The 16,062-nt window shown below is 40.0% G+C and overlaps 1 protein-coding gene across 1 annotated transcript in view; it reads left to right on the plus strand.

The window, feature by feature from the left end:
- MAP1B (microtubule associated protein 1B) overlaps positions 1-16,062 on the plus strand; it is a 70,009-nt gene that overhangs the window by 35,049 nt on the left and 18,898 nt on the right. Inside the window, exon 3 of the mRNA XM_057363767.1 lies at positions 13,547-13,629. Coding sequence (XP_057219750.1) covers positions 13,547-13,629 — 83 coding nt within the window. The remainder of the gene's footprint in view (positions 1-13,546; positions 13,630-16,062) is intronic.

A 16,062-nucleotide genomic window follows, 5' to 3' on the forward strand; every position in this document is an offset into this window, starting at 1 on the left:
AGGTTTTTTTCCCCTGAAGCAGCACAGGGCTGATAGCACCCCTTAGACAATGGAAGAGTTTAATCTTTCATTGTTGTATGCACATAACTCTCATCAGCATTAACAGGAGTTAAGCATATACAAAAATGGAAGAATAAAGCTTGGAAGTTTAAGCAGTCATAGAATGCTAGAGATTTCCAACAGTTTCACAAAGGACCAGGCCAAAATTGTATGACTATTCCTACTGGGTGTTGTTTGGTAATTTTAGAGATCTGTACTTTTGAGGAATGAAGGGTGATTAGAGGTTCCAAAATAATGGCGAAGATTTAATAAAAGGTAAGAAGACTTAGCTGCAAGAGATAGAAGCTAAAGCAGACCTCATATTTAATTAAATGTTTTGCTTTCTTTGACTGTGTGAGATTTTGCTGTGTTTCGTTTTAATATAACTAATTTTGATATGTGCTGAGCATTGTGGTGGGCTTTCTGGGACTCTGACGAATCTTTATCCAGTTGGAAATGACACGGTGCTCCACAGCAGCTCTTGCATATGCAGGAGTAAATTGTGGCACCAGCTGTGAGTTCTGTTTCCTCCCTTACGAGCTTGCTGTGGCTGCTTAAGCAGAAAGGATCCTCCCATTAGGGGTCTGCAGAGTAGTCCTCTGCTCCTCAGCTCAGAGGCTGCCTGAACTATTTCTGGGAACGTCTGCATCTTCCTAAGCAGAAGATTTAACAGGTTAAACACTTGAAGATTAAAATAGGTGTTTCCAGCACTAGTTCTATTTCTCTCATCCTTCTGTACAGAAGCTGGTCTAGGGAGAGGGTTCAGGGGCAGTAAAGAAATAAAACCATCCAAGCTGATGCTTGACTGGCCTCTGCAATCTGTCTGCTTTGTCATTTAAGGGCCAGCTTTTGCTGTCACATTTGCTGGTTCACTGATTTCTGATTTCCAAGTCATCTGACTTCTCTTGATGGATTTTTTTTCTTTTATAAGGATATGTGAGCTACCACTATTTATGCATTGCTTTTTGTTGTTACAGTTTGAACCACAATAATGTTAATTGCTTTGTGAAATTTTAAAATAAGTATTAGGTATTAAAAGACATTGCCTTTGCAAGAAAATGTTTGAATATGGGTTTGTATTCCCTGAAGATACTTGCTGGCTTTTCCCTCTTTCCCTGTTTTCAATGTTCTAATTAGAGGATAGTATTGTCTTTTTCTGCCGTATAATATAGTTCAATTGGCTGTACTTAAGCACATCATCTGAAAATTAAAGGCCCAAGGCTGGAGGGACTACTTTATGGCTTGTTTTAATTCCAGAAATGATGCCCAAAAGAAYGTTCCCTTTGTGCTGAAACAGGTGTGCTTTCTCATTTTCTTCTTTGTAAAACCTAGAATTAATTAATAGTACTGGCATGTATTGTACACAGAGGCAATTGATTCCATATTACATTTGCAATTTGTATAAAACCATCACAGTGGAGAATTGCTCACATCCAGGAAAGAATTGGAGAATCTAGGTGTTTTGAGACTTTTAAGGGAGTCTCTCTCTTGTCTCTACCTTGGGGTAGAACAGTTGCTCTGCTCTTTCAGACCAGGAAAATGGCTGCTGGTAGAAAGGGACAGTGAATTTAATCCAKAAATTGATTAGCAACACTGCTTATATGTAAAGCAGAATAAAAGCTTGGGGCAAGTTGTGCTWTGGAGCCGGGAAGCAGAGTAGTTGCCAGGGGAAAAGCTTGTACCTGTTTCTCATTAAAGGCGTACAAACAGAACATCTTGTTATATTTTGTAGTGGTTGCAGAGGCTCAGGGATATTCCACAGCTGGTGAATTAGTTGATAGTAATAGTACATTCAACCRGAATGCCTGTTTTCTGAAGTGTACAGAAGTAACCTAAGTATTAAAAAATGTCACTTTTTCACTGTAATACAGCTTTGATTGCTGTGTGATTTGTTCAGGGAACAGCAATAAAGCTGTGATTTTATTTGAGAAAGAAGAACTTCACACTTCTTCAAAGACCACCACAAGGTAATTTATGTTTAAGGAGATATTTTGGCAAAAAGCATAGGGGCTTTCTTGTACATTATAAACATTACAATACAAATATCRAGGRTAGGTTATTAATTGTGGGGTTTTTTCCTCAAGAAAATCTGCTGATTGCCAGATTGTAGGAAGATTCAATCACATGTAATTTTAAAATACTGCGAAGTAAAGTGTCTGATCTGCAGTGCAAGGCTCCTTCAACAGCCATRGTGCTTGCAAACAGATCTGTCATTCATTATTCATGTGCTGCCAAGGTGAGGAAATCCTCTCTGATTTGAACTAGAAGGAAGAATAAAAATTATATCTAAACTGAGAAATTTTAATAAATAGACGGCAAAGAAAATGTGCTCTAGGGAAAGAATGGATTCCCTATGTGTGAAGCCTTTGTAGGTTGTATTGACTTGTCAGACTTCCAACAGGAATGGCAGATAAACTTAAAACTTAATTGCATATAAGGAAGTGACACCAAGACCAGAAATATTCTCCAGAGGATTTTAATTGGAGCTTTGGGTTTGGCTTCAGCTGCCATAGTGATGAAAACCCATTAGTAAGAAGGCTGAAGCAATTTAGAAACATTAACAGAAACCTTCTGAAGTGATCAAAATTCAGATATTTCTCTCTAAGGAGAAATAAAAGACTAAAAACGTATTCAGGTGGACATGTCTGGGAAGAGGAAGGGTAGACTTCTGAAATTATTTTATTTCTCTGAAATATTAGTTTCAGTATTTATCCATTTGCTACACATTTCAGATTTACATCAGCTTTTCCCTGATGCTGCTGTGCTCCATTTTCCTTATGAAGGTGGGAGTTGCAGTGAAGTGCAAGGAAGCATCTGCAGAGTGTGCTGCAGAGAAAGGAAAAAACTTCCCTTCCCCAGCAGTAAGGATGGTGTGGGCAGAACAGTACAGCCAGACACTGCAGCAGAGGGAGGTAAAGTAAAAGGATGTATAAAAGAGCTTTGAGCAATGGCAACATTTGAAAGGAAATAAAAAAATTTAACTGAGGTTGATGGGGTATTGTTTTGAAATGCAGGAAGGTTCTTGGCTCCTTGGTTAAATAATGCTAAGGAGAAACATAATTGCTGATGTTCTTTATCTTGTTTTCAACAGCAAATCTTAATAATCAAATAACATTTTCCATTCCTCATTGACTTCAGTGGTRATGTTCCTATAGTGTACACTTGGATTTGAAGTAGATGCTAAGCTAATTAATGGAGATTGGCACACTCATACTTTGTTTTAAGAAGTAATTAAATAAATCCGATAGTTTGCTTGGTTGGGGATTTTTTTTGTCCATAAAAAAACAGCCCTTGGAAAAAGTGCCAAGCACATTTGGTGCATGAATCTGCTTARCATCTTTAACAGCCCAGTAAATGGTTTTGTTGTAATGGGAATATACTGGTCACTTGGTTTAACAAAAGAACACTTAAGCTTCAAACCAGTCCAGTGAATTATAAAATACGATGTGTTCAATAAATGGTGAAGTATGAGGTAGTGAATCATAGGGGTATTGAGAAAGAAGTAGCATTTTTTCCAAATAAGATTTTATTTGGCTATCTGAGAGTTGGGATATGAGAGATTCCCTTTCTGAGTAACAGAGGAAAGTTTAAATGTCATATTGCAGGAACTATTTTAAATAAATTATACTGARAAGTGATCTGCTCTGCTCAGGATTATTTTAATGCCTGGATTAAGATGTTTTCCAGAGGAAAAAGAAGATATTTTCCTTCTTTCTAGACAGAGAAAGTTGTGGAAGAGGTCTGATATTGTGCAGCTCTCCTCTCCCTGGTTAGTAACACTCAAAAATGCAGTTTCAGTTGAGGACTTTTACTGACCTTCAGGATTCATGAGTCAGCTCATCACTGCAGTCTCCCATTGCGATGTGTGTTGGCTGCCAGTTTCTATGCAGTACCAGGGCACTGTGCTGTGCTGCTGAAAAATAAGTCTACAGGTCCACAGATCAGTACTGCAGTGCATCCTAGAACAGTCGTTGCCATTTTCTGTGTAGTTAAGATTCAAGGGTACGAAAGAGCTAAATGAGAGACAGTGAAAAAGCCTAAAAATACAGGGTTGACTGGTGCATATGCCATTAGTTTACTATCTTGCTTCTAAAAGCTTAATATATTTATTTAYAATGGAGATGTGTAATGGAAGACAAATGCTTACAGAGAATCCACATTTTCCTACATGCCTGGCTCAATTTTATGACATGCAGAATCTGCAAGAGGAAAAGATTAAATTGCTTGGCTTTTGCCTAGATAGTCCCAGACAAATTTCTTGCAAAGTCCACACACTGGATGCTGGTTTCTGATTTCTGTGGCCATTTGAAGCCAGAGTTTCAAGGTCTGCAGTGATAACATTGTTAGTGTTAAATAATATCGATATCTTAACAGTCAGGCAAGTAGTTTATGGAAGAATTTCAGCTCTGGGAAGTAGCTAAGAGAGCCTTAGGGGGTCCATTAAAAAAAATCCATTATGCATAGCTTAGCTTTTTAAGTATTCAGTATTTCCTAAAATACAACATAGTACTTGCAGAACCAAAAGGGTTGTCTCGCTGCAGCACTTGTAGTTGGCTTCTAAAGGTTTATGTTTCTGTTTCCACATGCCCTTGGAAATTGTTTTCCTATATGTATTTTACGAGATGAAAATTCTTTCACACTTTTCAGATGTGTTCTAAAGATAAAATTAATTGTGAAAGTAGTTCTTTAAAGATCATGGTGTCTATAGAGTTTTGATCTACAAAACCAATACATCGAAATACTCAACAACAAGACTAAGATACAATCCAGGATGCCACTCTGAAAATGTGAATCTTTTGGAGAAAGATCTTAGATTTTAGTTATCTGAAGCATTAATAAGTACTATATATTGCCTTGAAAATAATGGCAAATGCTACATAATTCATGTAAAAAGGATCAAAGGGCAAACCAATTGATGACTGCAGCTGTCCTCTAGCATRTCTGAAACTGCTTGTTTCTATGTTGGAGGAGTGATTCATGAGGCAGCTGGTGGCTTCAGATAAACTAATCATTGGTGAAAGCACATGGGTCAGACACTTGGGTTGGAAAGAGGTGTTGTCTTCTCAAAGCTACACTGGCTACAGTTGATKAAGGCAGTTCTCATGACTCGGAACATTGCATGGCCCTCCAGTAAACACCCATCACTCTTCCCTCTCTTTCTGCCTTGATACTGAACTGCTCTGCTCTTTTCCCCGCTTCCTGTAATCACAGGTGGTCATTTCTTGCAGTAGGATCATAAAGCTGCACTCCCCTGTCTGGAAAGCATAATTCCAGCCGTTCCAGTTCAGATTTGTGTCCTGTGCTTGCCATCCTCTTGCTGAAATCACAGTGCTRCTAAAAAGTGGCATACAAGGCTTCTGGGATTTAATCTTTACCTGTCATGTGAATTGTAAATGACACAGGTCAGTGGAAGAACAGAAATGGCAGAGTTCAGAGACAGCCTTTCAAGGCTGTGGCAACATGTGTGAAAGCAAAGACTGTTGCCAAGGATCTGCTGTCTCTACAGCTGGTTAAGATAATTGTGTAGTTTCCTTGGGAAGATGAAATCTTATGAATTGGGAATAATTGGTCGTCATAGGATGGATCAGGAATGTTTGATTTCCTAATCCAAGAAGTACTCCAACAATCAGAGACTGTCATTCACTTCACAAAGACATTGGTAGTTTTTCCCATTGGTAGTGAATTTTAGTCCTCTACAGCAATAASTAGTAGCTGAACTTGAACAAATTGGTGCTGCTCACTGACTACTAGGTATATTTTTTCTTAAGCAAAGTCTAGAAATCATTTATTGGRAGCATTGGATTCCATTACTGTTGCAAGTTCCATATATAAACAGAAAGTGTATTTTTTTCTACTGTGATTTTATTCWCAGTCAGAAGTACTGGTTTTGAATTTCACTTCTGTCCAGAGCCTCAGTAAATCAGTAATGAAATCTCTATGCTACTTGATTCTGTTTTTGTAGMACATTCCCTTCCTCAGGAGATAAACCTATTTTAGTAGACATTAAAATTATGATATGCAAACTTGTTGCTGTACTTTAGACTGATTTGCTTCAACTTTTCAGAGTAGTTTTTGATTTTTAGTGCTTTAGCAATCCTTCATAGACTGCTGAAATTGTAAAGTATCAAGAAAAATGGGAAATACCATTTTCTGAAGGTGAGAAATGAGAGTTGAGAGTAGTAATTTGCCCAACTGTAACAGATGGAAGTGAAAGGCCAGCAGTTTGCTTCTACTTGATAAACGGCTGTATTTTGRCAGCAAATTAGATGGCACATAAAGTTGGCAAACATATAAGAAATCAATATTTAGTGTGAAAAGATGATACAGTTGTCTGTTGGTCAACAGGGTGTGACAAAGGTGATGTATTGTTTTTTATTAACTTCAGGATATTTCAGAGGGAATAGTCACAGAGCATTGAGGTCCCCTGCAATCACTTGCAGTTCTTGCAGCAGCTCCTAGCACAGCTCAGTTCATAAGTTTGTGAGTATTTGAGATTAAAGTTTGAGGCAGAAAATATTAATCCAGCTGTGAAAATTAGTGCTAACAGGTCAACTTGTGTTCCCTCACTGCTGCCTAAGAGTCCCGAGCAAGGATTGGTGAACTGGGTTCATGTACAGTAACTGGAGGCTGAATCTTGCTGTCACTGTTCAAACTGCATAATCATCTTCTGTCTAGCCTCCCACTTCCAGGGCTCTGTTATTATCTGGTGGTAAAAATCCAGATGAGACCTGATGGATAAGACCTACCCAAGAAAAAAATGAAATTGTATGTAACTAGCTTCATTTCATTAAATAAATGAGAGCTTAAAAATAAAAAAAATACAATATGCTCCTAGACATTGCCTCTCAGGACATGTAGTTAATAAATTGTTGAAAGTGAGGTGTAGGTAGGAAAAATGTATAACTATCCCCAGGTTGCAGCTGAACCATATGAAGCTCAAAATTCCATAAATTCCATTTATGCAAGGAGAGGGAGAAAATAAACTAGAGATTTATGCTTTCTGGAGAGTCACAACACAGTTCAGTGTTCCAGCTGATCAGATGCAAGTAAAGATAACTTTGCAGAGATAACACATAATTGTCTCTAAAAATCCTGTAACATTTGCTTTTAATCTGAACATCATGTCCAGAGYAAGCAAGTTTAAATGATGGCAAGGAGAACAGTCACACTTTGCAGTCAGTGTCTTTCTTCCAAATCTTCGTCTCTCGTGAGAGGGCTCAGCAATGTTAGCTCATTATTAGATTTGTTCATAGCTGTCACACCACCTCAGCATCCTAGGAGGTATATRTGGATTTTTTTTTCACCTTGAAATGTGTAAAGTATTCTGATATTTGTACATATGTAGGAATTATTGCTGCAAAAAAAAATTCTATGCCTTCTGTGCAGATAGCCTAAATTTAAGAAGCCAATGGGCTGAATTGAGSCCTGGAGGTAATGAATCTATCATCTGTGGCATAAATGAAGTTATGCTTGTGTTATGCACTCCCCATTGTGTCAGCTAGTTACAAGACTGAGTGATTACCCTCTGCAGTCCCTGGCATCACCTTCAGGGCTTTCAGACCAGTCRTGGGTTTAAACCTGATTTTTCCATATCYGAGTCACGGCACCAAAAATGTCGTGGTTTGGACTGTGCTGAAAGCCAAAAAGCACTGCACCCACGACGTTCTCTCCTTTCCCCCACCAGWGAGGAAGAARGGAGAGCAAAAGCCCAATTATCACGAAAATTTATGGCTTTCAGATAACATAACATAATTGAGAGAAAGAYAYGTATGTGCTCCAGAGAATGGTCAGACAGGCTGAATAACTTAAGTTGCAAAATAGATTTATTACTAAAAACTACTAAGAATACTACTGCACCGGGGTGGGGAACAAAGATAGGGACAAATTTACAAGGAGAAGRAAAATAAAAMCAGACATTTTAAGACACCTGTTATCCTTTCCGGGACCCGTCTCTTTCCCAGGTCCTCCCTCTCCACCCCCCATGTCTTCCCGCACACACAGGGGACAGGAATGAAAGTCTAACACAGATCAAAGTACTCATTACAGTTGTCGTCCAGCATCATAGGAGAAGCAATCTTACAGCTCCAAACTGTGGAAGGTCTTTTCCCAAGAAACAGTCAGTGTATAACTGCTGGTGGCAAGGGAGTCTTTTCTTTACCTCGTAGGAGAAAGGAAAGAAAGTTCTTCAAGGCCAAACTGCATTGTTTCGGCGGCGTTAAGGTCACTATCACAAATCTCCTGGCAGAGCACAGCTTCTTCTAAGCATCCACTCACTTCAGAYGTAGGGCGGGGGCATCTCCTCCTCCCCACAGAACACAATTTCTTCTTAGCATCAACTCGCTTCAGACGTGAGGGAGARCAAATCCTTTTTCCCCCTTTTTGGCTCCTAATCAGTTCAGTCCAGTCCTCAAAGGCCAGKTTTTTTTCCTCAGAGCAAGATCACTCTCCTTTTCCATACAGGTCTCTCATTGATGAAATAGTCCTTTCGAGAACAACTTATTTTCTCCATGCTCAAGAACCATAGYAACAGCACAGCAACCCATCTCATCTTCTCCTTCCTGTGACCTTGGGTCTCCATTTTTTTTCTTACATCTCCTCACCCTCCTGCTCTGTTTTTCCCTCGTGCATGATACTAAAACTAAATACTAACAACCTAAAAGCTACATGGCGGCCGCCCCTATCTTGTTTTGAATTCTTCTTAAGTATAAGACCATACGTCATCACAGAGGTGTAACTAGCCTGTGCAATTGGCCCAGGCCTGATGAGCAGCCTGCCCATYAACCTCAGAGCCATRATGTATTGGCTCTAAAACACAGGGGGTAGGGCTCCTTTTGCTGGAGAAGAAGGAGTAYGCTTCTAGAACTTCCTCACAGAAGCCATCTTTGTGGTTTCTTGGTCCCATTCCCCCACCACCAAAAATCAGACCAAGTGAAACCATGACAAGACCTTTCCTGGAAGGGGCTTTCCTGTTCCTGTAGTCCAGGGCCTGGATATTAGACAGGCATTTCTCCAACAGATCTACAAATCATTTTCTTTTCACTCGCAGATGCAGAAGTCCAGGTTTTTACAGCATCAAAATTTGCTTCAGTGACTCAGAAAAATGAGTACCTTGCTTAATGCTAGATGCTTTCCTATTTCTGCAGTTTGCAGTTCAGTCCAGCAGGAAGCTTAGCATGCTTTGATGTCCCTGTCTCAACAAAGAACAAGCAGAGGATTGAGTGCCCCATATCATTTATGCAAGATTTCTTCAGATAATTAATATTTGCAATAAAAGAGAATCTTACTCTTTTMTCTGTGGCCTGGAATGGTTGTTGTGATGTGCCTCCAGGCAGACAACGGGGATATTTGGGACCTTGTTGCAGTAACAGTATATTTGACAATTTATACCCGTTGATCTTTGTATTGAGAATAGGGAAAAATAGATTTATTCAGTTAGTACAAGACATAGCAGCCATCAGATGTCCAGTCATCCAGACTGCTGATAATATTGAACTGTGAAGAACACCAAGTTAACATGTTTGGTTTTGGAGGACAAATTTGAAGTCCACACTAGAAATAACAGATGAAACAATGAGCAGTTTGAAGTTACTTAAAATGTATGAGTTATTAGATTATTGTTGGGTTYTTTTCCAAAGGAACTTACTGCTTTAAATGTATCATGTGCAAGGGATATGATAACCTTCCAATAATCTTCATTAGACATGGTGAATCTGAAACAGGTTGTAGTTGAGATGATTCTTGAACATCAGGTACTGCTTCTCAGCGTAGTGACTGACAAGTCCCAATTCTGTCTTTCAAGAGTCTTAGGATCCCTTAGAACTCTAAGGATGGAAGTTTTATGGTTCATTTTGCAGGATTTCTCCCCTCAATGTCCAGAAATTCCTCCACAAGACAAGGGGCAGCTGGGGGAACCCTAAGCATTGGAGCTRCTTACAAGTGCAGAGTACTGAATGTTTCTGGCTGCAGAGAAGTCATTGCACATTCATGGCTTGTGGGAAGTTTCATTAGCCAGCCTTGCAAGCTGTGCCATCTGTTAATACCACCCAGCACGGTGACTGACGTAACACAGCAGTCATATCTTCTGGTGGTGAAACGATACTTTGAAGTYCTTTACAATGAAAAACAGGAGATGTTGAAAGTTGCCAGAGAAATCTGTTTGAATGCTGGATCAGGTGTCAAACACCTTCAGGGAGAAGGAATACCTTCAGGGAGAAGACTCGGTTCACGCCTTTTGCCAAGAATCACCCCAGGAGGGATTTGCCTGCTTCCTCTGTGTTTTCTTTGTGTGGGAGAGGCRTTGATAGGGAACAAGTGATTGTTGGTGTTTGCCTGGAGTGGCCGGAGAAGCTGGTGAGAGCCCCTCTGTTGAGCAGCTCATTGCCTACAGCATGCACACCCATGGGCTGGGTTGCACAGGCATGCCTAGGAAAAAGTGTGTCAGTAGTGATCCTTGGTWAAACAAGATGCGAAAGAGGACTTGATTTCTTTCCATTCATTTGCATTCTGTGTTTGCACAAATTTTACATAGTCACTGTTAAAAGTGGTCCTCATGTTTATGCTACTTGATTGGCCTGAAAAAATTAAGTGTCATTTAAAAAATCTGTTCAGTCACTTTTCTAGGAAATGTGACTAACACCATCCCCAGTTCAGTGATCACACAATAAATGTCATTGATATTTGGATGAGTAGAYGGGCATTAGGATTGTATGGCCATAGGAACTGGAACGATAAATGCAGAAATCACCCTTTAAGCAATTGTCACATGCTGTTTACTTCTTCTCTCTATTCTTGTTCTGAATCAAACAGATGCCAAGACTCTTTGTTTGTATCAGTTTTTGATTCAAAGCTTTAATTAATAAAATCAAAAGCTGAGCAGATATTTTGATTTCTTCCTAACACAAATAGTATTTATATCTGCAAGTCTTTAGAAGGGCTTTGGCTTGCTTTCCAGAAACTATAAGCAGGTAAAATCTATCCACCCAACCATTTCTGTGCAACCTGGAAGTTTCTTCCTTTCTTCCTCTGTCAAGTCACAGAAGTGATCTTTCACATGTGTAGAGATAGAATGCAAAAATTGGGTGGAGTTAAAACAACACCAGATCTACACAAGTCTCAGATTCTCCTGCTCCATCTGTAATTTAGTAAGTTGCATTCTCTTGCCAGTTTGCGAAGTGCTGCTGTTGCTTTCTGCTCCCACACTATGGTAGGTAATTTCTGTCTGATAAAACTGTTCCCATGGGAATCTTCCCTTAATCCAGCTGTGCATCACAGGATATCAACCTGGGCAGCAAGCCTATGTTATCATTACAAAATTGCAAATAGGATTTTTTTTTCTTTAATTTTATTTTTAATTTCTCAAGCAGTCACATGGGACCATGTTACAGACATCAGCAAGCAGCTGCAAACTTCCCAGGTGTTCCATGGGATGGGAGTCCTCATAGTGACTCACACCCTGCTGGTGCTGGATCCCCACCCTGTATGATAATCAATACATGTTTATGCCAAGGAGTTGAAGAGAGAGTCACACATACATCTCTGAGTGGGCACCATGTCCGTGGTGCAGACTGACACCTGCCTCTGGAAATCTGTGTCAAGGGCCCATGAACCCACCCAAATACTAGGGCAGGGYGTCTGGCCCATGGGAGCATAGGACACTAGGTAACCACTGCTGGTGTTGGTCAGCAGGAGCTGTGACTCTTTTCCTGGCTACACAGATATACAACTTGGAGCAGYTTCAGTGCAGTCCAAAGTGTGTGCTTTGGGGCTGGTGAAAGCAGTGAATCTTTGTCTAACTTTGCGTGTGGCTGGCTAATTGCATTTCTTTTCTACCTGTGTTTATTGCATTCATGTCTAATGATATATGAGGTTTGTCTGGCCTGAAGCAAAGTATGTGCTCTGTGTCACCAACTATTAAGCAAGAAATTTCAGTGTACACGAAAGGGTGATGATTTCTTTCTTTTCCTTAACAGACTAGACTGACTAAACTCCACCCGATCTCTTAATTTAAGGGAAATCTGAAGAACAACTRAAATATCAGAGCACAGAGCATTTTCTGAAGTAGTCTGCAGTAACAGAGCCATCTGGATGTTTTATTGACTGTAGCATTATATGTGCATTTCTGATAGGCAAGGAAGAAAAACTATAAAAATTAATTGAATTGAAGAAGGTAATACCAGAATTGGACATTGCAGAGGGAGAGCAACCTGCCCTCCTCCACTTTTATAACATCTGTCTCCTTCTTTCAAGGAAGTATAGCAATTACAGCAGAAAGAATATATGTTGAGAAAAATAGGTTTCTTCAAACCAAATAGATTATTTTCTTAAGTTTGTAGGCACTGTCATGCACAAGACAGTGGTCTACAGCCCTGGCTCATATTTTACTTGGGAGCATTGTTTTTATTTTCCTTCTCCATCACTTGTATTATTTGACTGTAAGCACACATGATTATAAATGTAGATTCTCCAGAGCAACAACAACAGAYGCAGCACAGTGGGAACTCAGGGGGCAAGTAGGGGGAAGAAGGCAGSAGTGGTGCAGGCAGATTAGTGAGGAAGAGGGCATCAGAGGGACGGGTAGGGCAGCACTGAGCCTGCCCCGGTCAGGGACACTGTGGGAATGGCTGGCTGCCCTTCCTTTCACACAATGCTCTCAGGCATGTGGAGCTCCTTTCAGCCTGGCCATCCTCAGCCTCATTAATGTATGCCTCTTTACAGGGGAGTTTTTCTAAGTTGGCAAATAGGTCTGTGGCCCATACTCCCTTTTAAGCCCAATTATATTAATTGATTAATATTGCGCCAAGCAGTTTGCTCAGAAGGGACGACTCTTTTGGTTTTTTAGACTAATTACCAGTCTGGGTTTCTGAATGACAATCCAATGCCAATTAATTTTACTGCAGTTCTCACAGAAAGAGACCCTGATAAGAACTTGCCAATTAACATAAGGGGAAAGAGAAATCAACAGTCCTGTTGTGTTTTTCTGGCAATCCCTCCCAGTCAGATGAATATCATTATTAAATAGAGAGACAGACAAAGTATGAAAGCCAGTAGGCGGAGAGGCTGCTCCAAACTTGCCCAGACTTCACTAATTCAGGATCTAGATGTTGTTTGTATGCCCTATCACTCTTGTTGCCTGATATTGCCTGACATTATACAGCTTTTGAAAGCAGGAGGAAGATGAGGCAAGGCAGTAGGGAAARAGTCTAACCATCCTCACAGGGAACTTTTTGCAGTGTCTCAATGTTAAKCAATACCATTGGAAGGCTGAAAGGGGCATTTTGGCAGTGTAGATCCTGGTTTTCACTTGGTTTGTCAGGGCCAGCTGCTCAGCTGATGATGGTTACTCCCTTATCTGCACCAGTTTCAGTAAGACCAAGTGACTTATAGGTACTCCTCCAGCCAGAGCCACCAGAGGACTGTCACACGATGAGACATGCCACGAACTCACGGAAAGTCCTGGTTTAAGCATGATGATTGAATTTAATTTTTCTTTTTTCCTCTTCACTTGCAGGTCAGAAGATTCTTCACCACAGAAGTGATGTCTTAGAAACTGTAGTCCTCATCAATCCCTCAGATGAAGCAGTTAGTACTGAGGTAAGTCAGAAATACTTTGTTGGACATGTCATAAAAGCTCCATTAAACGGATGTGATGAGAGCATTGAAGCAGATGTATTTGAGGTGATTATGGAGCATCAGTCATTGCCTCCAAGCTTAGAGACTGACAGCTTCCAGTACTATTTCTCAGAGTCTGCTAAGACTCTGTGAGCAGGTTCTGACTGTGAATGAAAGGGTATATTTGGAATAAATACCATGAAAAACATCACCCATCCCTTGATCTTTTCCCTGATTTCCCAGACTGATGACAAATTGTCAGAGGCATAGGACAGAAATATGCCTCTGATCCAGCATTCCTTTTCTCGTAATGCATCAAATTCTCTTCTTGATGCAGTGGAGGCAGCTGTGGTGAAGCTGCTTCTGCTTTTCTTCTGTTTCACCATTGTTTGTTTGCTCTGGATGCTAATTTTACATATGAAGAAGGTGCCYGAAGGTGCCAAGGGACAAATCTAGATCTTTGAGAGAAGTCACCAAATATGTAGTGGTGACTCTAGGTCCATCRTCGATCTATCTGTCCTTCAAAAAGCATGTGATATGATTAGTGAACCCTGGAGAATGCTTACAAGGACAACTGCCAATTCCTTATGACCTCAGTAGAGTGAAAGAACTGATTGTGTAGCTCAAAGACAAAATTGATATATTTAGCTAGTGAGACTGAAGGCTGGAAATAATAGGGATAATTGCATTGCTGGTCTATGCTGGGGAGCACTGCCACAGCCTCATTTCTGTTGAGAGATGCTGTGGTGACTGGTGAAAAAACTAATTTGCTGCCAACTCTTCAGTGGTGTTGAATGCAAACAGAAGAAAGGACTCCAAAACAAATGAAATTTCTGAAGTTGTAGAAGTTTAAAAGTCACCTTAGCTAACGGCAGCTTCTTTACTAAAACAGAATGCATGAAAATGTCTTAAAGCTATTAGAGATGCTTGGTAAGGACTAGGAGGTCACCAGAGTAGCAGCTCTCTATGAATCCATTCAGAGTAAAAAGCTATCAAATGTGTGCCTGTGTGGAAGGGTAGAGGAGCTAAAAAACTGCCAAAAGCAGGGAAATGCTATTTCTGTGATTGTTGCTTGTCATTTCTTTGATGGATGACTACATGGAAGAACATGATCTGACACCAGTTAATGACTTCTGAACCCTGGGCTTGCTCCTTTGGCTCTGGAAGATGTTTGACTCTGTTACTGTTAATTTCATCTCACTAGACTGTGGAAGGCAATCTTTGCTTTCATCCTGCCAAACTGGTCACAGTCAGACTTTACAAGACGAAATTTAATTTGGCTGGYTCTGAATAGACACAATCCAGAATGAGATGAAAGGGAAGAGGTGGTAGAATTAAATCAGAGCTTGGAGTAGATATTCTCTGTTCACTATGACAAATAGAAAACTTAGTTTCATATATGAGAGATTTCCAGGGTACTTCTGGGGGAGACAGACATATACCATGAAGCTCAAAGAGATATACCATGACTTTATCAGAAAAGGAACTTGAATCTAATCACTCAGAAAAAAAAAAGAAAAAAACAAACCAAACCAAGACAAAACAGCAGGAAAAAAAAAGAAAGAAAACCAAAACAATAACCAAGACAACCCAGAAATAAATAAAATATTCCTGCTAATCTGGCTGTAAAGACCCATGCCTGTTGRTAGTCCCAACATGGTTCTGCCTGAAGCTTCTGTCATGTTCTGTTAAATGCCAAAATACCTCCCATAAGAGAGAAKCCCAGAGGCAGAGACTTTTGTTTCCCAAAAACAACAAGTTTGTGCAACCCCGATGAACATTTACTTCCTTCTTAGGAAGTCCCCACACCTTTGTGTAAATGCTGCTGTTTCTGTACTGTTAGTCTGGGAAACCACAGATGCGCTGATGTGCCCATCTCTGTTCACAATCCATCTCAGCCTCTGTTCTGACTGAGGCTACATCTTGCTGTGCACCTCCTTCAAACAATTTTGGTCTTCAACCAACGGTTAAACTGAATAGAATCAYCACCTTGCTAGAATTTCTTCTGAAAATGAGTGGTCTTGAATCCAGGAGACAAATTTTTTTTAGTCCTTCAAAAAACCTTATTTGTATCAAGACACAGAATTTATGTTTCTCTTAAGGTCTTCCCTGTGTACACATTATGGTCTGTGATCTGCAAATACTTATTTACTTTTTTTTCTTGGCACTGTTTGCTAGCTCTGCAGAATGTACTTCATKATCAATTAATAAAATAGGTTGAAGGGGAATTATCTGACAGTCACATATCAATGATTCACCAGTCAGGAAATAGTTTTACTGCTGGAAAACCTGGTAAGTTTACACAAAAATTGTCAGACTCATGAGCACTGCTGGCAGCATAAAAAGAAAACTTAGAAGAGGAAGCCAGTTCTGATACAGTTTTAAGAGGGAAATCAGAGAAGATTTGAGCAATGC

Source organism: Malurus melanocephalus, unplaced genomic scaffold (assembly GCF_030028575.1).
Source record: "Malurus melanocephalus ecotype Western Australia unplaced genomic scaffold, MMel_1.1 scaffold_31, whole genome shotgun sequence".
NCBI lineage: Eukaryota > Metazoa > Chordata > Aves > Passeriformes > Maluridae > Malurus > Malurus melanocephalus.